General features: G+C 41.7%; 1 protein-coding gene across 1 annotated transcript in view; it reads left to right on the top strand.

Moving 5' to 3' along the window:
• Window positions 1–23,595, top strand: part of tmem8b (transmembrane protein 8B) — a 34,079-nt gene extending 10,484 nt beyond the window's left edge. Inside the window, exons 3-9 of the mRNA XM_069683116.1 lie at window positions 4,296–4,392; window positions 4,944–5,067; window positions 9,374–9,516; window positions 10,769–10,947; window positions 12,269–12,415; window positions 18,443–18,559; window positions 22,486–23,595. Of these exons, the coding sequence (XP_069539217.1) occupies window positions 4,296–4,392; window positions 4,944–5,067; window positions 9,374–9,516; window positions 10,769–10,947; window positions 12,269–12,415; window positions 18,443–18,559; window positions 22,486–22,821 (1,143 nt within the window). The 3' untranslated portion in view covers window positions 22,822–23,595. The remainder of the gene's footprint in view (window positions 1–4,295; window positions 4,393–4,943; window positions 5,068–9,373; window positions 9,517–10,768; window positions 10,948–12,268; window positions 12,416–18,442; window positions 18,560–22,485) is intronic.
• Window positions 23,596–23,949: the final 354 nt, after the last annotated feature.

Here is a 23,949-nt window from a genome sequence, read left to right as displayed (position 1 = left end):
TTGTGGTTGTGCATAATTGTATTGTTAAATGGCTGGTGGAATTGGAAATGCTGGATGACTTTTCTTTGGGTGATTGTTTGGAATTCTGAATCTTATGTAGTTTTGAAGGGCTAAATGACTGTATTGTAAAGAGGAATACTATAGATTGTGTGCGAGAGGTTGGAATCGAAGCAGCAATCTCTGATGCAAGGGACAGGCAGGTGCTCTGTTCAATGAGCTAAGTGGATACCCTTCCTTAAGGGGTTCGTTTAAATTTTTGTGAGTATTAACATCTGATATTGATTTGAGAACAATAGGTCACATGACATGGAAGCTATTGTAAAAAAATCATTATTTTTCCATAAAATTATTAATAGACACTCCACACTCCCAGCTGTCATTGGGCGAGAGGTGGGGTTACACCGTGGACTGATCGACGGTCAATCACATGAGACAGGCAACATTCACGCTCACACATACAGACACCTCTTATCAAGTCACCAGTGAACCTAACGAGCATGTCTTTGGACTGTGGGAGGAAGCGGGAATACCTGGAGGGAACCCACACATGCACAGGAGGAACATGCAAACTCCTCATTGAAAAGCCCCCTACGCCTAAACTGAGATTCAAACCAGGAACCTTCTAGCTGTGCGGCGACAGCGCTAACCTCTGCAGCCTTAAGCCGCCTGATAAATGTGTATTATTTTCAGTCGTAGGGGGTTGTTGCTTAGAATGGCATCCTGTCAGAGCCTCACTAATGAGATACACACCATTTAAACACACTCAGCCTGAAGTTGTGATCTGTGTAAACCATTTAAAGATCCTCGTGTCCCTCTGGCTCTTAATCTCATTTTGGGGATTTTGAGGTGAATTGGAGTAAAAAGGTTTTCAGGCTATATCCATTGTGTTGAGAGCAATGATATCACATCATATCCATAACACACTTATTGATACCCCTGGCATATCAGTTAAAGTGAGAATAGGCAGTTTTATTCATTCTTATTGGTATATTGATATTTTTGGCTGGATTTCTCCTCCGTGCCTCCTCATGAACACTGATCTTATCACACACGATTTTCTATGTGCCAGGAGGAATAAGTAATGAGATTTTGCAGCACAGGAAAAGAAAATCTATTTCCTGTTTTTTGGTTTTTGTTTTTTTTGGCTCAGTTTCAAAAAGGTGGCAGGTAGGCAAATTACGTTGAGCGAGAAACACAATGAAGTCCTGAAAGAGGTCATGAGTCACTCTGTAGAGCTTTATCTGGGCCAGGAGGAGGGCCGGTTTCTCTCAGGCAACTTATCTTCTGTCTCTTCTCATTCAGTTGTTTCTCACTCATGCAGGCTTAATAGGGAAGTCTTTGAAAACGCCCATAACAATACTGTTGTTGTGGCTTTCTGGGCTTGATTGTTGCATGTACAGATTATGGGACAGTGATTCCTTGGGTATAGACCTGAACAAAAACCTTCCTTGTACAGAGAAACAGTGTTTTGTGTCTCTTGGGCAACATTAGCAAACCTGTATCCACTGTAACTTTAAGTGTGGCTTTGGATGACTGGATGGCTTACCTAGCGGGCTATCTGTGGTGACGTCAAACCTCTGTATTAGACTGTTTCCAGGTCCAAGCCACAACAATGTCTCCTATTTACAACATGCCGCAGTGCTGTGTTCCTTCCTGTTGTAACTGTTCTGAGTCTAAAATACACCTTCAGCTGTGTTTTTATTGATCTCCATGTGTTTGTCATGTGTCTCTGACGTGTTTGTTATAACAGGTGGTAAAAATAGATGTGAGGCGAAACTATGTTTGGCTTTTACCGGTGGACGCTACCATCAGCTAACCTTAGCTTAAAAGCGAAGAAATGGTTGGCAACCAAAACACGAAGAAGTGGGTTCACAGCTATTTAGTCTATGGTTCACAGCAGGGGGAACAGCTAAACTCACAACTCTGTTAGAATTGAATGTATTTAGTTCCAATTTTACTCTAAAACACACCAAAGTGATTGTGAAGAGATTCACAGGTTCCGCTCGTGTTTACTAGGTTGTTTAATAGTGACTGAAGGAGTTTTTGGATCTGGAAATGGATTCATGTCAGATGTGACATCAGACTTAACAAGCGGATAGTTAAATAATAATAATAATAATAATAATAATAACTTTAATTTTTATAGTGCCTTTCATGGGACCCAAGGTCGCTTTACAAGGAGGAACACAGAACACTCACAAACAGACTAGACACAGTACATTAAATGACTGGTGTTAAAGGCTGTAGGCTGTGTTGAATAGATGGGTTTTGGGGAGTTTTTTGAAAGAGTCCAGTGTGGGAACATTGTGGAGGTCGGGAGGGAGAGCATTCCAGAGGGTGGGGGCTGCTACACTGAACGCTCGATCCCTGAAGGTCCGCAACCTGTTGTGAGGAATGGAAAGCTGGCCGGAGGTAGATGAACGGAGGGTCCTTGACTGGGTGTAGTGATGGAGGAGGTCAGTGAGGTACTGGGGTGCCAGACCATGGAGGGATTTGTATGTGAGGAGGAATGTTTTGTAGGTGATGCGGGACTTGACAGGGAGCCAGTGAAGGTGGATGAGGGTGGGGGTGATGTGCTGCCAGGGTTTGGTGCGGGTAAGAACCCTGGCAGCTGAGTTAAGTACATACTGGAGCCTGGCCAGGGTTTTGTTGGGAACCCTGGACAGAATAAAAAGCTGACGTGAAGCCTGGCAGAAAGCTAACAGACCACGCCCTCAATTATGTTCAACTTTAGACCTTGCTAAGTAAGTCATTAAAATTGACCCCGAGCTACAGCTAAAGCTAATGCTACAGAGGCCTAAGCTCGTTTTTGTTCCAGGCTGGAAACCTCCTATAAAGTCAGGCATTTTACCATGGGCCTCTGTTTCGACGGACTCAGCTTTAGAGCCAGCCACAAGTGGCCAATCGAGGAACTGCAGTTTACGGCACTTGCGTCTTAATTTTCAGCTCAGAAGGTTGCTGCATGATATTTGGCACCGTTATGAAAAGCCAGGAGATCAAAGCCACAGTTCATACTCTGGAAACCATGAATGTGTATTCCTAATTTCATAGCAATCCGTCCTGATGTAAACAAAAATTCAATAAAAAACTACCATGTAGAACTCATGGTTACACGACAGACAAGGATTACCCAAGTTTTTAGGTACATCTGACTGGGAAATACCATTCTATGCCAAAATATGTGGTAATTCATCAAAGAGCCCTTTAATTTACCAACCAGAACTGTTGATAACACTTCAGCCTGCGAGTCAAGAGTCTCTGTTTGGGGGCCTCCTGACCCCATTAGGGCCCCCGGCTCTTGTGGGCCCTTCTGGTAATCCATCCTTGAGCGTTTTTCACTCAAACTTCATCTTGAAACTGTAGCAGAGAGTCTGGAGGGGGATAGGAGGGAGGGAGGGAGGGGAGTATCTTGAAATGCCAGTGGGCGTGATTGAGTCTTACTACCAAGAGGGTACCGACCAGATGGTGAATTTAGGAAGCCTGAAATCTCAGCACCTGGCAAACTGTTTGTTGAGTCATTGCATTAATCAAAGACTTTGCCAGCTCCCTGCATATACATAATGTTCATTCTGTGCTGGAGGGGCTGAAGAAGTCTTATTTATCCAGGAAATAATTGCCTAAAGTTATCCTTATACCAGGCACAGTTCCCTGTGCACTCAAAGCGAATGTGCGTACCGTGGTACATCTTGTTCTGTAAAGTTTAATCTAAAAAAGAACGACTTTTACTGTGCTTGACTGGCAGTTTCAGGTAACTTAATTGGACAATTTTCACAATAGTTCTGCTGCTGCACCTCCTCTTCATTCCCCAAAACAGAGCAGCTGTGAATAAATTAGGAGGAGTTTTGAAAGTGTCAAATTTGATGCCTGAATGCACACTGATGCTTTCTGAACACTTGCAGTAATTTCTGGCTGCTGGTTGTTCTCCTGTTTTTTTCTTTTACTGATACACCAAATTGGACTGTAGTGCTCTCCTTTCACCCCTCTGCAGAGTGAGCCAATTTGTGTAAGCATATGCAGCTCCCCACGCTTGAATAATTCTCCTGGATTTTTTTTAATGCATGAGCGTGTTAATGTATAATTGATGCTTTAAGGAGATAAACTGCCAACATCTTCATTAGGTGCCCCGGGCTGACAGAGCGAGAGCAGTTTCACTTGATTTGTTAGTTTTAAAGTTTACTCTCTCAGCTGACGGGAGAAATGAAACCTGTGCTAACGGCGTTAGCTCAGCGGGACGGAGCAGCAGATGGTTGATGGTTGGACGGATGAATGACATTTGCTTATGTGTCCTCCTGCAGTCGACGCTGAAAGGAGCTAATGTCACCGTGTTCGGCTGCCTGAACCACGGGATGCCTCTCTTCTTACGGGAGAACTCATCGCTGAAATGTGAATCAGGTACGTCAAACCCAACTTTTACGAAACATTCATATTACTGTGACCCTCAGACTCACTTCTGGACAAGATAAACCCCCTTTTCAGCTCTTTTAACTCCCCAAACCAGGACTATCATACACAATTAACTCCAACTGTTTGCTTAAACTTCAGCTCACACTTCAACTGACAAAATCTTCCAGTTTAATCACTTGAAGGAGCTCTGATTTCTTTCAGGACTTTCACTTCAGCTGACAGTTTAAGGTCAATTTATCACACACGTGGCTGACATTCAAACTCCTTTCAGTGTTTGAACTTCAAGCGAATCTATAACTCCTTTTAACACTTTTATTCTTCAACTTCACCTTTGTGCTTACACCTTAATTAACGCTTCGACTTCTGTTTGAAACGCTTTATTTCAACTTCTTTCAGTATTTGTATTTGGACTAAAACTTTAACAACTCAGTGTGTTGGGATTACAACAATTTTAAAGTTTAATTACATTACAAAAAGACCAAAAATGCAACTTTTTGTTGTATATCTGTACATCTCTTTAAGTTTGTTTCTTTCTGCAGAATCAGCGTCGGGGTTCTTCCTCACTGTGAACGCCTCCGCTAACATCACCAAGCTGAGGATCCCCTACCCACAAACAGGCACCTGGTACCTCAGTCTGCGCTCCCTCTGTGGCACGGAGCACGGGTAAGAGAGGCAGTACTGCTCCTTTATTTCTGCAGTTGTTTATCCTTTATGTTAACTCTGCTCTGCTGGTGAACTTCACTTAGCTGCATTAGTTTTATTATTCATTCATTATTAATTATTGATGAAATTGTTGGCAAAATATTTGAGTTGTTAAGACATAAAAGTCCAAGTTTGACAAGTTTGACTGTTAGAATCTGCCTAAAAACAGCTTCAAACAGTGAGCAACATGTTCCATCCTCTCTGTTTAATCTGTACAATGAGACACTTTGATATTTATGGGGTTTAAGTGACATCCTGAAGAGTCTGCTGGTTGTCTAGCAATTCTTGTTTGGTAAATCCACACTAAAACAAGAATCATATCACCATTATACAGTTTAAATAGCAAATAAAGTTCTTACTAGTGAGCTTTGTTGTTGGGTTTTGTAACCTTTAGACAGAGCCAGAAGAGCTGTTTCACTGTAAGACCTTATGCTAAGCTAATTGAGCCAGCTGCAAGAGTTAGCCTCATATTCGGCACAGAGACAAAAGAGTCATTAATAATAATAATAATAATAGTAATAATAATAATAATAATGATAACAAAGTAGTAAAGTAAAAAGTAAAGTTAATAAAAAGTTAATAAAAATTATTTGTATAGTACTTTTAAGTGCTGGGGATGCTGATTGTTTTCATTTTGTTATTATTTATTTTCTGTCTGTGTTAAGCACTTTGTTGTGCTTCACTTTAGATGTATGAAAAGTGCTACACAAATAAAGTCTGATTGACTGTCTGACAAAACATAAAAGCCCAACAATAAAATACACAACAATGTAGGAAGAAAACCAATGACTGTATATATAGATGGACGAGGCGTCTCCATCTGCTCCCATTGTATGAAAGTGTTTCCTCTCACGGTTCCTCCTCTACTCTGCTAATCAGGAACAGATCGGCTGCAGGAGCCGTATTTGTCAACAGAGCTGTCAATCATCATTTTTACAGCATCAAATATCTAATTAAAAATAAACTTGTCAGAAAAATGAATACTTGGCTGTAAATCAGCATGATAAGAACTAACTTTAATGACAGAAACCATGTTTGAGAAAAATGTATTTGACGTGTATTTTGATTTTATAGTTTGACTCATGTCCCATCTGTTAACATGGAGGAGGCGGGCTTTATGAGCTATACTGCAGCCAGTCAGCAGGGGGCGCTCGACATGTTTTGTCTTCACTTTTAAGGAGGTGTCATGTCATCCATCTTTTTATACACTCGATGAATAAAACAGGCAGACACAATAAAAAAGGAAGGCATAGCAGTCATACAGTATCTATCCTCTTATCTCATGAAGAAAAGGAATACGCTTTCATCCTAAAATGTTGAACTACTCCTTTAAAATGGAAACCATGGATTAAACGCTCTGAAGTCCACCCAGTCTCCAAAACATCATTTACAAGCACAAATTCACTAAAAACCAGTTGACTGAATGTTGCTCATAAATCTTTGACAGTCTCATAATCAAGTCTTGGCTCCGTCCCAGCACCCCAGAGCAACCTCTCTCAGAGACAATATTTGCTGTCAATTATAGGAAGACAATTGCAAAGTAGGACATTCAATATTTCTCAAAATCCCATCTTTGTATAACAATCACTAGTTTGTTTACCAAAATTAATAATTTAGTGCTGCAGTGAGGGCTCGCTGTTTAAATGGAGCAGCTTCCCTCATCCAGACGCATCTCCTCCCATCTGTCACGCAGCAGATTATTTTAGGACTGCTGGCTCACACCTAGCATATGACATGGGAGGTGGTTAGATTTGGGGGTTTTCAGTAGCAGACTTTGTTAACTTCTGTATTTGCTTATAATGAAATCTTAACAAAAGTCTATTCTGAAACTGGACAAAGGCCTGCAAAGGGAAAATCCAGCCTCAAACATAGTCAAATGTCATGAACATGAATAGTGAAAGTGATTTTCAGCAAGAGGTTCTCTCCTAATTATTTTGTGCTAATGCTGACAATTCAAAGAAATAGAAATGTATTGTTAAACAGAAGTTAAAAATAGAAGTTTTTTAAAGGGCACACCTCTTATCTCCTCTACTTTTATAAGTAAATCGTCCTCGCTAACCACAGATGAACAATGAACACACCCTCCGTCTCTGAGGGTGCTTTAAAGTCATAGTAAGACATGCATTAGGTGGAGAAAATGTTTCCATTAAGTTAACAAAAGCAGCGTTTTTTTATGAGTTTTCCGTGAGCCGTTCAGCAGATTGAGCTGTTTGAAGAATCCTTAATCACACCAAAATGTGAACAGAATGAAATGAAGCAGATTCTCTTTCCCGCGGACCACTTGGGAATCACAATTGAATTTGAATAACAAATAATAACAGATGGTGTGGGACACGGTCTCATCCTCACAAGAGAGCACTGCTGAGGTAGGGAAATATGGAAGGCATAGACGCAGCTATGTGTTAGATTTCCACCCGTTTCACACGTGTTAAATCAGTCAGGGCTCGTTAGGGGAGAGAACAGGTAGTGTGAATGATAGGTGCTACAATTAAGTTGATATAATATAAAAATAAAGAAGCGAGCAGCTGTGATGATTAAAAAAAAAGTTCTGGAAGACGGCGAAGAAAGACATTTGTTCCCTCCTGGAGTTTTATTCTTTGTGACTAATTGTATAATAGCAATTAGGAAAGATGCAAAGCAGCCTGAATATGCAAGATTTTCTTTTATCACATGTCGTGTGAGAGACAAACAAACTTTATATATGTTAATATGCAGGTGTTACTTTGTAGTCTACATTTAGCTGCATAAAAACAGACTCTATCAGGACGTGAATCTTTGGTTAGAATCAAACAAAGGAGCTGTAGACAAGTCCGAACTTATGGTCCGTCTTACGTAGGTCGAGTGTTCGGAGTAAAATTCCAGGTGAGAAACCTGATTGAGAGTCTTAATGAAGATAAAACTACCAAAGTTAAAGCACTTAAATCGCTTGTGCATAATGACTTTTATAATTGCTTTATGAACTTGGAGATTGGAGCCCAACAGAGTAAAGTCGTCTGACACCTGAAAACCTTTCAACAGCCTTTTGACCTTTTGAGAGCTGTAGTGATGACACTGCTGGAGGAGATAACACAACGGGGCTCAGAGACCCCCACCTGGGTTTACCTCTGAGGCTGTAATTTGGCTTTGAGGAGAATTGTTATTAAGTATGGTCCAAATGACAATAACATACTGATCTTTAGCAAGTATAATGTTTATGATCTCAACCATTTAAAGACGCATGTTACTGACACATGCGGCTGAGTACAGCTGAGGCTCATTTGAATGTGATTAGTTTGCCGTATTTATAAACAACAGAATTGGACAAATTGGAGGTTTGGTCCTGATGATGGTGCTAAATGAACCGTGAAGAGATCAGCAGACTCGATACAGTTCATCATTAAGGGGACATCAATCTTGGATCCTATCGGCTATAGTCTCACGACGATATAGCCTCTGGGGATACTGGTGTACATGCCGGGCGTGTAGCCAGCGGTTAGCAACAGAAAAAGACTTTGACTTTATTTAACGGGTCTTACCTTTGCGGAAAGAGAGTAAGAGTGAAAATGAAGCTTTGCCAGGTCTGTCCTCAAGAGGTGAAGAAAACTACTTTAAAATGCTCATTTGCTGAACAGAGGTCGGATTGATCCGATGCATTAGATGAAGTTGGGAAATCTGAACGCTGAACAACTTTTGTGACACCATGTTCAGGGACTTTTAGATCCAGAATGTTAGCTGTTAGCATGCAGATGTCTGTTTATAGAGATTAGCAGATAGCCACTGATGGGAGCCTGGATGTCATTACGGCAGATTGTGTTACGCCTGCTTTTGCTCTCCACGCGGACTGTTTTTCTTGCATACGCCGCAGCCTGCTGATACCTGATTGGTCAATATTACTTGGACTACAAGCATAGTACAAACAAAAACCAGAACACTTGCCATCCCTAAAATCCATGTGCATGCCTACAGATTCTACATTTCCATGTAGAATCTGTAGGCAGTCTGTCTGTAGGGGACATGAGTGTGCGTACCAAATGTAATGACAATCTACAAATGTAAACTTCATGTGAGGAAAGATGATGATAAAGATGTTTCAGCTTGGGGCAACTGAAGACTTCCTGACTTTATATGTAGAGACATGAGTCTTCAATAACAGCTACCAACAAATTAAAAATTGTTGCAAACTTGTAAATTTCTACCTTCAAACTGGTAGAAGTGTGTCTAAATTCACCGATGGTACTGCAGTGATGTTCTTTATGATGATATTTTGGTATTTCTGTGACTTTTCCAGATTTGAAGCCTGCACCAACATCACCGCAGAGGTGTATATGCGCTCATACCTGACTCCATGCATCAATGACTGTGGGACGTACGGACAGTGCAAGCTCCTGCGCACCAACAACTACCTTTATGCTGCATGTGAATGCAAAGCAGGTGACTTATAAACTGGCTTTTCTCCTCTTTGTTTGTTGGTTTTAAGTGGTTTACAATATTAATGTGAACAAATTCAGATAAGGTAATCCACTTAAGTCCTCTTTATTTTCAAATGGTATTCACGTTCACCCGTCCCCCTTATGGATGCCTGTCGCTAGCTAAACAAAGCGAGCTGTTTGTTAGGAGTGGAGACATTATTATAGATATGGTTTACACACAACAAGGGCTTAATTATTAATCAGTAATTAATAATTAGCAAAAGTGTGACCATGAATAAATAATTGGAAGTGACTTTCAGCAGTCAGAGGCTTCTTTTGCACGAGAGATAAGATAAAAGTTTCTGTGAGGAAATCGGGTCATTACTGCAGCTAAGAATTTCTAATGTGAAAATACATCACGCTGAGCGACACTTAAATGGGAACGAGCAAGGTGGGATGGTACAGGTTGCCTTCCTGAACTGAATCCAGCATTGAATGTATGTGCAGCTGCTCCATGAATCATACAGCAGCCTTGTATTAATCTTCTAATAGAAGCCGTTTGGATAAGACAATAAAACCGGTTCTTAATTACGCGCAGCTTTTCAATAAAAGATGAGCTTATGAAGCTAAACAAAGCTCGTCCTCGGAGGCTTTTTTAAATCCTGCCTTTGATCTTCTTTTATCAGCGCCGCTTTCTCTTCATTGTCATACTTCATATGTGTGACTGCTTCCTGGCATGGCGCTTTTGCATTCAGCTTTTGCCCTTGGCCCCGTCTCACACTGCAAACCCTCCGTTCAACGGTGCTTACGAATACTTAATGCACGCTGTCTCATCCGATGAACCACTTGATAAGGATCCAATTCAAGTAGCAAAGCAGGATGGAGTTCAGACCAGGAGGCTTTATTGTGCAGGATAAACAACTTCACACGTTTCTGTCTCTGGTTATTTTTCACAGTGAAATGTGTGTTTGTAAGAAAGGGCTTTAAAAGCATTCATCTTGTAGAGAGATAAATATTTTATCCATTTTAAGAGATACTGTAAATTCTAAAGGGGCGAGCTTTGGAAACAAAATGATTCATCCTCTGTAGAATTTCTTCTTATCTGTTTAGTCAAAAGCTTAAAGAAGACTTTCCTGAAGTTTGTTTAGAGTTTAGGAAAGAAGGAAGTTTCTAACCTATGAAGCCTGCAAACACAAGAGCTCCTCTCTCTGATCTCTGCTTTCTTAGATCATGATACAGTACAGTACTGACCTATATGTGTTTGTGTGTGTTAGGCTGGGACGGCTGGGGGTGCACAGACAACTCGGAGGCCTACTCCTACAGCTTCCAGCTCCTCTCCACCCTGCTGCTCTGTCTCAGTAACCTGATGTTCGTCCCTCCTGTGGCCATCGCTATCCGAAGCCACTACCTGCTGGAGGCGTCCGTCTACATCTTCACCATGTTCTTCTCCACTGTGAGTGACTGCCACGCAAACAGAGCGGTGCATGTACAAAAACAGAGTTGACCTACAAAATATTTTTGGGTCTGATACCGGCACAAACAATTGGGAGACTGCATAACTGCTCCATCTGCAGCTCAACTTAGCTGACATCTCAGATACTGAGAGAATGAAATATGTTGATTATAAGCACAGCTGATGATTTTAGTTTGAATGCGAGCTCCAGGAACCCTGCAGAATTTTAGATCCATTCTAGCCACCGGTTTTACCTTGTAATCTAATTACCTAATAATTGGCTTTGCAAATGTTTAATATGAGGGAGGATATGAACTGTGTTGTTATGCTGACCTGAGGCCTGTCTGAAAAACAAAGTATTCACATTCATTTGAATGGGAGCAGTCTATTGGCACAGTGGAGGTGCCAATGCAGGGCGTTTCAGCAAAACAACACAGGAAGGTCAAGCAACAAAGTTGAACTGTGCTCAATTTTTGCTGCAGTGAAATGTCTGCTGGCAAGGCACTCCTCTACTATCCTCGAGTATTTTGGTATCTGACAAGCCTTTAAAAGCATTTCTCTGTTACTCTCAAGATTACTGTCAAACCAGAAATCTAATATTTATGTTGTATGATTGAAACTAAAAGGTAGAAACATGTGTAGTTAGCACTTTAACAAATGCAAGAAATGATGAAAGCACGTACAAACAAGAAAGCAAATGTTTTCAGAATGTGATCATGTTGTGAGAATGATGGCTAAATGAAAAGGACACGTTTGAGCTTTTTAGATCATACCAGACAGACTGTCACTTAACACTGATACAATACAAACGATACACTACAAATGATACAATATGATATGATGCAAACGATACGATATGATACGATACGATAAATACCTTATGATACGATACAAAACAAACAATATGATACGTTATGATACAAACGATACGATACGATACGGTACAATAAATACGATATGATACAAACAATACAATACAATACGATAAATATGATATGATACAAACGATACAATACGATACAATAAATACGATATGATACGATAAATATGATATGATACAAACAATACAATAAATGTGTTACAATACAATACAAACAATGTATATGTAACAATATGATATAATACCATATGATACAAACAATACCATACAATATAATACGATTTAATACGATATGATACGATACGATAGATATGATAAAAATGAATGCCAAGAAACATTTACTGAACGTTTAACCTTATTTTCTGTAGCAGCTTTGACGGATGTTTTTCTGACACATGAGCGTGTTGGTCTAACCGCTGTCTTTTCCTTACCTCCTTACAGTTCTACCATGCGTGTGACCAGCCGGGTATTGTAGTCTTTTGCATCATGGAGTACGACGTCCTGCAGTTCTGTGACTTCCTCGGCTCGCTCATGTCGGTGTGGGTCACTGTCATTGCTATGGCCAGGCTAAAGTCTATCATCAAACAGGTAGGTACCTACTGTCAGTCCACTCTAAATTATACTGAAGGGAGATTGAAAGGGAAAATTACTAAGAGCATTGATTGTAGGCAATGTTCTCCTGATTCAGACTGAATGACTATTTTTACTTTCGTAAAACTCGTGAGCTTATATTTTTTGGTATGGGAAGTCGAGAACATAAAATAAATAATCAGCATCCAACTGGATTAAGTCATGACAACATGTGGGAGCCCTGAGCCATTCTTCCAAAGCTGTGAACATGTCAGTAAGTGTTAAAATCCACTTTTCTTAGCACATTGTAATACATGACACACCCTGACAGCACCATCTGACACAGCTAAATAATTAGTGTGCTGAAAATGTGACTCTCACAGTGCTGGATTGTGCTCCTTATCAGTCCACACACAGAATAGCAAATACCGATGGTGTCGAAAAATTGGCAACACTCAGAAGATGTGAAGATAAAAGTTTCCCAAATATCTTCACTACCTGTTTTATTACGAGTTGATTGTGTTTCAGCGTTTTACCTGGCTCCAAATATTTCACCTGCACTCCATTTAAGTGTTGTTTCCTCTGCACCTTTAGTAACACCAGAAAAGCCTCTGATTGGCTCAGTTGTGTCTCTAAACGAAGAAGAAGCAGCCAATAACAGGAGCAAGTTGAATAACTGTTTTATGTAAGCAGTGACTCAGACGTCTGGAAGCCGACATCTTCTGTCCATAGCGCGTGTCCACCGCCAAGTGTTGCTGAACCTAAGCCGAGAGCTCCACCATGCTGGTGGTCGACAACTTGAGATAAGCCCTGAAGCAAAGAGGGATTTAGGGACTGAGAAAGAGAGCTATGGAGCCATGAAGGAGAGCTATAAATTAGGGCCGTATAAGCCTCAATTTTTAGTTATAAATTAAAAAATCAATGTGTTAGAATCAGCGGAACGTGGTGCTGAATTCTCTGCTCGTTGACATATTGCAGCAAACACTAACAGGTGCACCTTCTCCCTGGGTCACTCCCTGGCTGAGCACCAAGATGGAGCAGTCTCAGGGAAAGTGTGTGTGTGTGTGCGTGTAAGTATGTGTGTCCATGTCCATAAATGAGACAGAGCGAGGGGGAGGGGGAGAGGGGGCGGAGCAGTGGGAGGGAGGGAGAGTATACGAACATCTGCTGTCCTCTAGAGTTTTCATTTTTGCTGAGCGCTGCAGTACGCAGTCACTAATCAAATCGCACATGTCAGGACTGGCAAGTGGAATGTGTGTGCTTGTGTGCTGGAGAGACAGTGTGTGTTTGTTTGTTTGTGTATGTTTGTTCCTTTATGTCCATGACCACAGCAGCAGTAGAGGGTGAAGGACCCAGGAGCACCTGATTGGTGTGTGCATTTCTGACTTTTGGATATTTGAAGGTGTAAACGTCCTCAAAATTACGTCTTGCGGAGTCGTTTTTGCTGGTTAACAGAACAAAAGAGCTTCGGGAGATTAGTTAATCTGAGTTTGCTGAAGGTCATTGCGTCATAATCATATAAATCAATTTAAAGGATAATTACATTTTATTACAACTTGGATCTCGTCTTCATGGTTTCGGCTCTTTTTTTACGGAGCAATTATGAACATCAAATTACCTGCTGGAGGACATGAAACGTGCGTTCAGACGATCAGAAAACTGTCACCAGATGATCTTAGACGCTTTAGATGGAGGTTAAACTGAAAGTGAGCGCACCCCAATGTCTGCTGCACTGAAAAGTGGGAGTTCCCAATTACAGGAAATGCAGAAGATAAAGGTTGAACCAGGTTGTTGGTCTGTAAACTGTGATTAATTTAAAAAAACAGAATTCTTTTGCATTCATTTCATGGTTTGCCAAATATAAGTTTGGCTCTTCAGGGGGATTACAGTCTGTTTCATTGCCAGACTGCCGACTTTCTTGCCCTGCCAGACTTCTTTTTACTGATGTTGACACATCTTCAGATTTTGGCAAATAATTTGACTGAATAAAACGTTTCAATTATAAAATGTTGGACTGCATTTATGCAGCACCTTTCTAGTCTTCCCACGACTCAAAGTGCTTTCACACTGCATGCCACATTCACACACTGATGGCAAAGGCTACTGTGCCAATCTCCAAAAAGGAACCTAGCACGTTTGGGGTTCAGTGTCTTACCAAGGACACTTCCTCATGTAGACTGTAGCAGTCAGGGATCAAACCCCAACCTTCCGATTGAGAGACGACCTACTCTACCACTGAGCCACAGCCGCCCCAAAGGAGATATCACTGATAAGATGATTGCCACAACTACAAAAATCCAACCTGCAATATTTGGCATTTAAAGATACAATCTCGAAGATTTCAATTTTTGTGCTCTTGAGTGGCTCCCACTCGCGATAATCCATCATTACAAGAGCACTCTTCCCAATTTAACCAGACGTCTACGGCTGGCTCCCATAGTCACTGTTGTTAACTCTTGATTTTCCTCGTTGACGGTCTCTTTCTCTTTAGACTGTTTGCCTTCATCTGAGCATCCAATTTGTTTCTTTTTCTGTGTATTTTCACTTATTTTTGAAGTTGTATCTGTAGTCATCGATCTTTTCTTTGTTTGTTCAGTCATAGTAGATTACTGTTTACTCGCAACACTTGCAGAGAGCGGAAAGGCAGCCGCTTAGCTCCGCCTACCCTCTCTGGCAGACCAACCACTGCTGGCTGATGGAAAACGTGTCACTAACTGGGCGCCGCTTGGGATTTTTTCTGCAAAAGTTACCACAGACACCCAGTCCATAATAATACTATATACTGCAAGTGCAAAGGCTTTCATCAGTGGGCCATAGGCTCAATCACCATTGTGTTACCTCATTCGGTGATAGAGAGTGACTTAACAGACATTTATTTACATTACAAAGTTCGAGATTGTTACTTAAAGTCCATGAAATATAATTTTTGGTAAGTAACAATAGCATTAATCTATCATTTCCAAATTCACCAAATTAAGAGTTTAGATAAATCGCCGGCGCTGCAGCGGGGTTATTTCGGAGGATGATATTGAGGATGTTGTTGATGCTGATTAGGATATTCATGATGGTGTTGATAATGACACCATTCTGCTTCTATACAGCCTGCATTGCCTCAGCGCACTGCCTGTCGACACCTGTGTCCGATCGCACTTGAAGCTGTTTGTTGGCACTTACTGACTTTGTTCCCTCCTGTCTGGATCCTTGCTTGTGTTGTGTTAACTCTCAGATGTACGTCGCTTTGAAATCGTAACCTTGTAACAGTGTAACATTTAGTTTGGCACGATGTGACGTTTTATAGTTAGAACGAATAAAAAAATCAGCAGTAAAAAAAAAAAGATCAACAGTGCAGTTGAGATATTAAATTATAAAAAAAGTGGTAGAGTTTATATTTAATGAGATTTGCTTAAAAAGCTACAAGTGGACCTTTATGCTCAGATGCTCGTCAGAGGTTCCCAAAGGTCAAGCATGAACATCCATGTTTAAATTATTTAACATATTCAGTGACTCTAACATGTGTTCGGCGTTCTGCACGCTGTAATCCACGCCTGCACAGCTACAATATAAATCCATATTACTGTACACTGTTAGGCGTGAAAATATACGGCAGATAAAAATAGACTTCCTCTGAGTTTTCAAACCAGCTCCTCTGTCACACAGACAGATAATGATTCATTACAGCAGAGCCCCGGCCTGTGAGCGCCCATGCATTCACTCCTTCATATGATACATGGTATAATGCATGTATACGTGCATGTTTGGGTGCTGCTGAGCGACCCAGCCGTGCAGTATGACTGATGACTGGTGCTGCGCAGAGTCCTCGGGCTGCACCACGCTGCTCCTCTCCTCCTCGGTCTGTGCCAATTAGTCCTGTTCTCCTGCAGAAGGGGTCATCCCTTCCCCGCTTGAAAAAATCCCAGATTCCTCCTCACGCTCCCCAGCAAACAGAGGAGTGCAGACCTCAGGCACCCCGGACAGGCAAAAAGTTCTCCCAGAGCATGTGGAGCACAGCTTATTGATTATTTTCACTCTCACTGTATCTATTTTATATCCTGTGGCTTTATGTCAAATTGTGAGCTTGACAAAAAAAAGTTAAACCAGTTTTTTTTATAGCGTGGGCCTCTGGTCTTACTGTTTTGTTTTCATTGTTATGTGGAAACTCACACAGTGTTTCACTCTGCAAGCAATGTGAAAATCCAATTTTGTCTGAACAATGGCCACAGTTATTTTCGGTATTGTCCGTTTCCCCGCTGTTGTTAAAATAATGGCTTTTACCTTGTAGAAACACAGATTTGCCTGCTTCGGTTGGAGCCAGCTCTTGTAGTGGCTGTTTTTCTTAATGTCAATGAATCCTATAAAAAGGATAAAAGGAAACTTCACTGCCCCATTTGTTCCTACAGAGGATGTCAATCTATAACAATGCATTGTAAGTAGGTTGTTTCATTTATTTAAAAAAAGACTCAAACAGCAGGATGTCGTGTTTTGTTAGGGACTATTTCCAGCAGTGGATTAATACACAGTGTTGGAGCCGAAGTGTGTTTTTTATTTTGTGTTTATTTGATCTTGCCATGAGACAGATACTGAACAGTGGGTGGAGCCTGTGTTTATGTGTAATAAAGCCAAGGTGCCATGTGATTGCAGGCAGGTGTGCGAATGGAGGCATTAGTGTTGTGACACTCGTGAACAAACCTAGGACCTGGTGACTGCACCAAAGAGCCATTCTTTTTACAGTTGTGCCCAAATTTCACTGCCCGCCCTAGATCCACTCTCCTTTATGCCGAATTACCACAGGCAGCTTTTTCCAACTGCACCTCTGCTACACCAGGTCACATGCAGCAGAATCATGTCACCACAACATAGTGTCGACGCTGAGCAACATAATAACCCTTCGCCAAGTCTGTTGTTTTTTGGTCGACCGCTCTTTAGAGTTGTACCTTAAATAATTGGCGAATCAATGATTAATTGTTCCTAGTGTGCAGAATTTTAAAGTAGTGCAGGCACGTCCGCCAGTCTGACCACTCTCTCTCTTCCAGTAGTTTGAACGGAGTCATGAGATCCGGCTCCCTTCAAAGAGCCGTAATTCCCAACACTAGTCAGCGTCTCGAGATGTTTAAGTTGAGTTTGTGATTAAATATTTTGGACTGATTAATGGACATCTTGATTTCTATATGACAAAGACATGTTCGATAAATGGATGCAGCATCCAAAATGGAAAGACGGCTAGAGCACGCGTGCGAAACGTATTCCACAATTCCCTCAGTGTCCGTTTGAAAATGAGTTTTGTTTAAATGAAGGCGCTACACACAGAAACTGTTCATGATATTTGAACCAGTGTAACCGAGTGGCTCAGTGATGTGTTTATAATAGTGTTTGGACAACAACAGAGGTCTGTGACACAGAGGAATAAGCTGTTATACATGTTAGTCGGAGAAATTAACTTTCATTGTTCTTGTGTGATTGGTTGAAAGTAAGAAGAACCTTGAATGTTGTATTAAATTAGTATGTTTTTTTGTAAGTAAGTTTGCTGGATGGTCAACATAGCAAACAAACATCAAACTGTTTTCAAGGTAGATTTCGTAATGCATTACCATAGAAACCATTACGACAAGATGTTCCAAGTCTTCCTCACTGTATTATTATTTTTCTACTTTAACTGAACTGAATTTCACCCTTCTTGTCAGTAAAGCACATCTTCCTTTTTCCTGCCTTTTGTCAGTTAAATTCTCTCCACTAAACCTCCACGAATGCACAAGCAAATCCAGAAAACCAACAGGACACAGGTGCAGAAAAAACGAAAGCACAATATCCCCACATCCAGAAACTGGCACTGACATTGCAAAAACATTTGTTATGCAACTGCAAAGCTTTTGTCACAGTTCTTTCTTTCATGTCGGGGGGGAAATGACAATTTTAACAGTATTTTTCTCTCCAAAAGCTGCAGTGTTGTTCTTTCCTGACCACACATACATCTTCTTTTCTCACTGTTGGAGTAACACTGTCGACAGTGTTTATGGGGGGCTGTTATTGATCCGTGTGTTTCCTGTCAAGGTGCTGTATCTGCTGGGGGCGATGTCTCTGTCCATGGCTCTGCAGCTCGACCGTCACGGTCTGTGGAACCTGCTGGGACCCAGCCTGTTTGCTCTGGGCATCATGGCCGTGGCCTGGGTGAGAACAACACACATTTACTGCACTACAGCGAAAAACAGACTTATTCTCTCACCAGCCTCTGCTATTAACATTTAAAGTTAAAAAATCTTATAGTCTGCAGCAAAAATGAAGGAATTTAATAAAGTAATATATTAATTTCAGCTTCTTAATCCTGTATTTCACAGATTAAAACTCTTTTTTTCCCACCCAAAATGTTAATTCTTGCAGTGTGTGAACAAGCAGTCAGGACCGGATAGAAGATAATTAAATTTAATACATAATGTGAGTTTAACATTCATGGACAAGCTTGTTGAAACATGCAGATGAAAAGTGTCAGCGCTGCCCTTCTATTGTTCCTCGTGCCACTAAGTGTAAAAAGGACTTAATCCATCATTTAAGCTGCGGGCTGGAACATGGGGCACGAACATGTGCGTGGCTAAAAACTGTGGCTTTCTGACCAATAAAGCTATTTTACATGAGCATGGCAGCGGCTTTAAAAGTTTTGCAGCCTGTGGGTATTAGTCATGGGTTGTAGTTCCATTATAAGTCAGCTTGTACTTTCACTGACTCTTCTCCGAGTCATAATGTGCTCCCTGAACTGAGAAGATAAAAAATAATAGTCTTTCAGGCAAGGTTCTTGGAGGGGGGGGGAGAAAAAAAAACCTTTTAACACCGAACCTCTGACATGAGTTTGAAAACAAGGTTTGTGGCTTCCTTGGAGGAGGCTTTGAATAAAGTGTGGGAGTTGTAGCGCTGAGAATTATCTTTGTGTGAGCTGGAGGAGGATCCTACAGAAGCGGTGGAAGATGAAGAGCTGTTTAAATCTGCCATGTAAAGCAGCGACAAAAGGAGGAGAAGGTATATGTTACTATAAGCGCGCGAGGTTTATTCTAAGATTAAAAGAATTCATAGACACGTTCTGTTTCATTCACATGTGAGTGTATGCAAAGCTGGTTCTCCTACGCCTTTGAAGCATTCATAAATCAATTATAGATGCTTTTTTTCTCATATATATATATAATGCAAATATTATGGTCTGCTATACTGGCAATTAAACACACTCTAACTCGCCACAATACTAAACTCTGCACAGCAACTTTTCCATAAAAAGCGACAGTTTCAAAGAGCGCCGGCTCCTCCTTTGATTAACCGTCGCTTCATAATTTATCAGCTGTTCAGTAGCGCACGTCTGCATTTCAGCATCCTCTCCTCAGTCTCCCGTCGAGCCTTTTCTACAAGAGCCCTTTTCATTTCGGCGTGTCATGTTTCTGCAAAGCCTGGCATTCTGGATGTTCCCAGACACAACCGAATTAGATCAGTCAAGCGGGAGGGCACAGAGCGCCTGCCGCTTTTGCAGGGGTGTCGTGAGAAGCGAGAAAGAGGGTAGAAGTTCAAATCTGTCACTGCCAAATATCCCCGAGTCCTCAATCTAAAGGAGGCCACTAACTTATGCACAGGAAAGACAATCCTGGTCGGAAATTGTTTGTATTAACTAGAAGAAGCTCCAAAGGGACTTTTTGTGTTTTTCCTCACTTGGCTTCACATAGATTATTAGTCTTTAACCCAAACTGTATTCAGCATAATAACTCAATCAGAGGCGTTTTGCCGCTAGAATACATGTAATTATTTCTGTCATTCATGAACAGCTTACATTTCCCCTGACAGTGTGGGGGTTCTTTATGGAAAAGGGGAAAAACATAATCCAGGCAATCAGTGTTTATGAAGCGATGAAAATACACTGAATGAAATAATGAAGCACTCTCTGAACGCTGTTTAGGAAGAAATGAAATGTCCAAGTCTCTCTCTGTGCTGCACGCTCTGCAACTCTGCGCCACTTAGAGAAAACATGAGCTCATTCTCTCTATTACACAAATACAGACATCATATCCAGTTAGCACCAAACACAACATGAGCCTAAACAACACAACAGAACCAATGATGACCAGCTGAACCCGTCTATCAGCTGATTGTGATCGCTGTGGTGGACTTTATGCTGCAGCGACGGCCGTGAATACAAATATCAGACAATAAAAGCAGATTTATGGAGAATCCCGTCCCTCTGTTCCTGCGATCAAAGTAAAGCGCCTGCTGCTCCCTCACTGCAATCCCATCGGCCTCCGTGTGTGAGTGACTGCTGCCTGTATGATCTTCCACTTCAATATCCTGTTTCTACAGGACATGAGCTGATTAAATTATGGGAATGAGAGCATTAAGCTCAGGGCCACAGGGATCAATTACAGAATAAATAAGTGCAAAATGCTTTCTTTTATGGCTCCTTGGAAATTGATACTTAAGTCTTTCTTATCAGGTTTTATGAAAATGACTAATTATCCATCCATCTATTATCAATACCACATGTCTTTAGACTGTTTGAGAGAGCCGCAGCACCCAGAGGGAACCCACGCATGCACAGGGAGAACATGCAAACTCCACACAGTAAGGCCCCCTACATCCGAACTGAGATTCAAACCAGGAACCTTCTAGACCTTCTGACTTATCCATTTGAGTCTAATCACAGGACATGAAAAATTGTTCGGCACATCCATCCATTATCTCTACAGCTTATCCTGTTCAGGGTCGCAGGGGGCTGGAGCCAATCCCGGCTGTCATTGGGCGAGTTGCAGGGTACACCCTGGACTGATCGCCTGTCAATCACAGGGCTGACACATAGAGACAAACAACACACTCACACTCACACCTATGGGCTACTCAGAGTCACCAATGAACCTATGGAGCATGTCTTTGGACTGTGGGAGGTAGCTAGAGAGAACCCACGCATGAACACGCAAACTCCACACAGAAAGGCCCACTTCATCCCAACTGGGATTCGAACCAGAAACCTAGCTGTGAGGCGACAGCGCTAACCACTGCACCACCATGCAGCCAATGTCCGCTGATCACTTTTAGCCTAATCACAGAACATGAAAAATAGTTTGGCACATTTTATCTTTAATTTCTGTCATGGGAGCAAAGAGCATTTTAGGCTGCATTTAGAAACAAATGCAGAGAAGTCGTTTTGCCTCGACTTAAGATTTTTTTTGTTTTTTAAAGACTATTTTTCAGTCTTTATGCCTTCAGAGAGAGGACAGTGGATAGTGCCAGAAATAGGGGGAGAGAGAGTGGGGACGACACGCAGCAAAGGGCCGAGGGTGGGAGTCAAACAGGGGGCCGCTGCATCGAGGACTGAGCCTCTGTACAAAGAAACGTAGAGTTCTCACCATTCCATAAAGTATAATAAGACTTTTCTAACCCATATTATATGCAGTAAGACCAGTGCAACAGCTATTGCTTTATTTAAGGCAAGGCTACTAGTATAAATGAGCTACCAAACCAGTACTGCAATATACAAATATTAGCAAACTAGATAACACCGCCGTCTTTTCAGCCCGGCACACTCTTCAGAACTTTTAACTCGCCATCGGGCGCCTTCATCCGTGAGGGGGACAGCGTGCTGCAGTTCTGATTGACAGCTGCTCAGCCAGCTAGTTCGCCGCTGCCTGCGGAGGTCTTCCTTCGTCACAATAATGTACAAAAGAGACATGCGCGAACATGTCCGTACAACACCTGTGTACGTTGCCTATGTGCAGCCCAGAGGAGCCTTTTACCAGCTTCACCTAGAAGTGAACGACTGGTTCTGTGTGGTTGTTAATCACAGGAAATTCAACAAATATGGGAAACATAAATAATTAATATGATCTCTGTATGCAAAGTTATTGGCATTGTGCCCTTCTTTCCTTCCCTCTAGATATTAACAGCTTCTTCTCCACCAAAATCCACTCGACCTCTCATTTTTTTAAGTAAAGGAACCCTCCTAAGAAACAATTGTTAGATCTCTATGAGTGATTCATTGAAACACCTAAGTGACAGTTGAAGTTAAGCTATAAAATGCATTCAAACTTCATGTTTTAATTGTTGAAGTTGTTCTGTGTCTGTTGGCCCAACAGACGGTGCGCACCATCCGTCGGCGGCGTTGCTACCCGCCCACTTGGAAGCGCTGGGTGTTCTTCCTCTTCCCGGGCACCATGATCGCCACGTCGGCCGTGGCCCTCTACGCCTTCGTGGAGACGGAGGAGAACTACTTCTACATCCACAGCATCTGGCACATGCTGATCGCGGGCAGCGTGGGCTTCCTGCTGCCGCCTCGCGCCAAGCCCGACGCCAAGGTGACCCCGCTGAAGCGTAGGCGGGGCTGCGGCTATCAGCTGTGCGTGAACGAGCACGAGGAGCTGGGCCTGGTGGACCCCGCCATCATCTCCATCAACAGCATCTGCACCAGCTGATAAACTCCCCACCCCCGCCTTTTACCTTAGAGACACTTCATTGCCTTCTTTTACTTGGGAAATTCACACACGGGAAACTAAGCCACAGAACTTGAAAAAGCAATGTAAATACTTTACTGCAGATGTGACACATTGGATTCCTGTTTTTTTTTTGGTTGTTGTCATGGTAATTACTATCAATACGACTGTAATTATTATAATCTATAGTTAAAGTTGTTCTGATGACTTGTGGGTGTACAGTGACACACTGGTGTTTGTGAATATGTATTTAAAGTCAAAGCTGAAACACTGCTGCTATCTGACGGTGACTGTAAAACTGCTTCTGTTGGTTATTTATTGGAGTTCTTCTGAACAGGCCAGTTACTTTACTGTGGGGGCACAGATCAGGGGGAGACGCGGGGGACATTTAACAAGGGCACGGCTTTTCTGAAATTCTTTTGGAATATATATCTTTTGCACTGAGACACAAAAATGTTATTCTGTACATTTTTATAACAATATAAACTACAGTGGGCATCACAAATGTAAAACCTAGTTGTCATGTGGAATGTTAGACTGTCTTTTTTGCAAATGCAATGTATCGCTTTTACACGAATGTGCTGATTGTTCTCCAAGGGAACAAATCCAAAGTCCAGCTGCCTGTCGAGAGAGGAGAGGGGGAGGCAGGATTATTTCAGAGACCTCAAACCAAGACCTCACCTCCCTGTTCTTTTCAGACAGGACCATGTGTGACTCCACATTCATAAACAATAAATGTTTCCTTTCTTTGCCTCAGTATTACTTTTGCTTTCCGTGCCTTTAACTGTAGTGCAGCTGGTGAACTTCCCATAAAGACATCAAATTGCAATTCCTGCCCTAATGGAAGCCCGTGGTACTCAGACAGTGCGATGAAATGCTGTCAACAACGTCCTCCTAGGAATAGAGCAGGAGATAAATAATTCTCCTTAGGAGCAGCGGTATGAGGCAGCTTCAGAGCAAACTGGAGTCTCTCTGCTACATGAGGAAAGAGAGACTTTTATGACTCTTTGCTTTATGCCTTATTAGACGTGATCCATCAGCAGCTCCTCGGTATTTATCATTCTGTACGCATGCACGGTCTTATCAAATACTTTGAGAGAAGAAAGATGA

Source organism: Semicossyphus pulcher, unplaced genomic scaffold, assembly GCF_022749685.1.
Source record: "Semicossyphus pulcher isolate SPU_LCO1_2020_fin unplaced genomic scaffold, fSemPul1.0.p SCAF_6, whole genome shotgun sequence".
Taxonomy (NCBI): Eukaryota; Metazoa; Chordata; class Actinopteri; order Labriformes; family Labridae; genus Semicossyphus; species Semicossyphus pulcher.
Note: the sequence above shows the minus strand (reverse complement) of the source record. Positions and strands in the feature narration are given on the sequence as shown.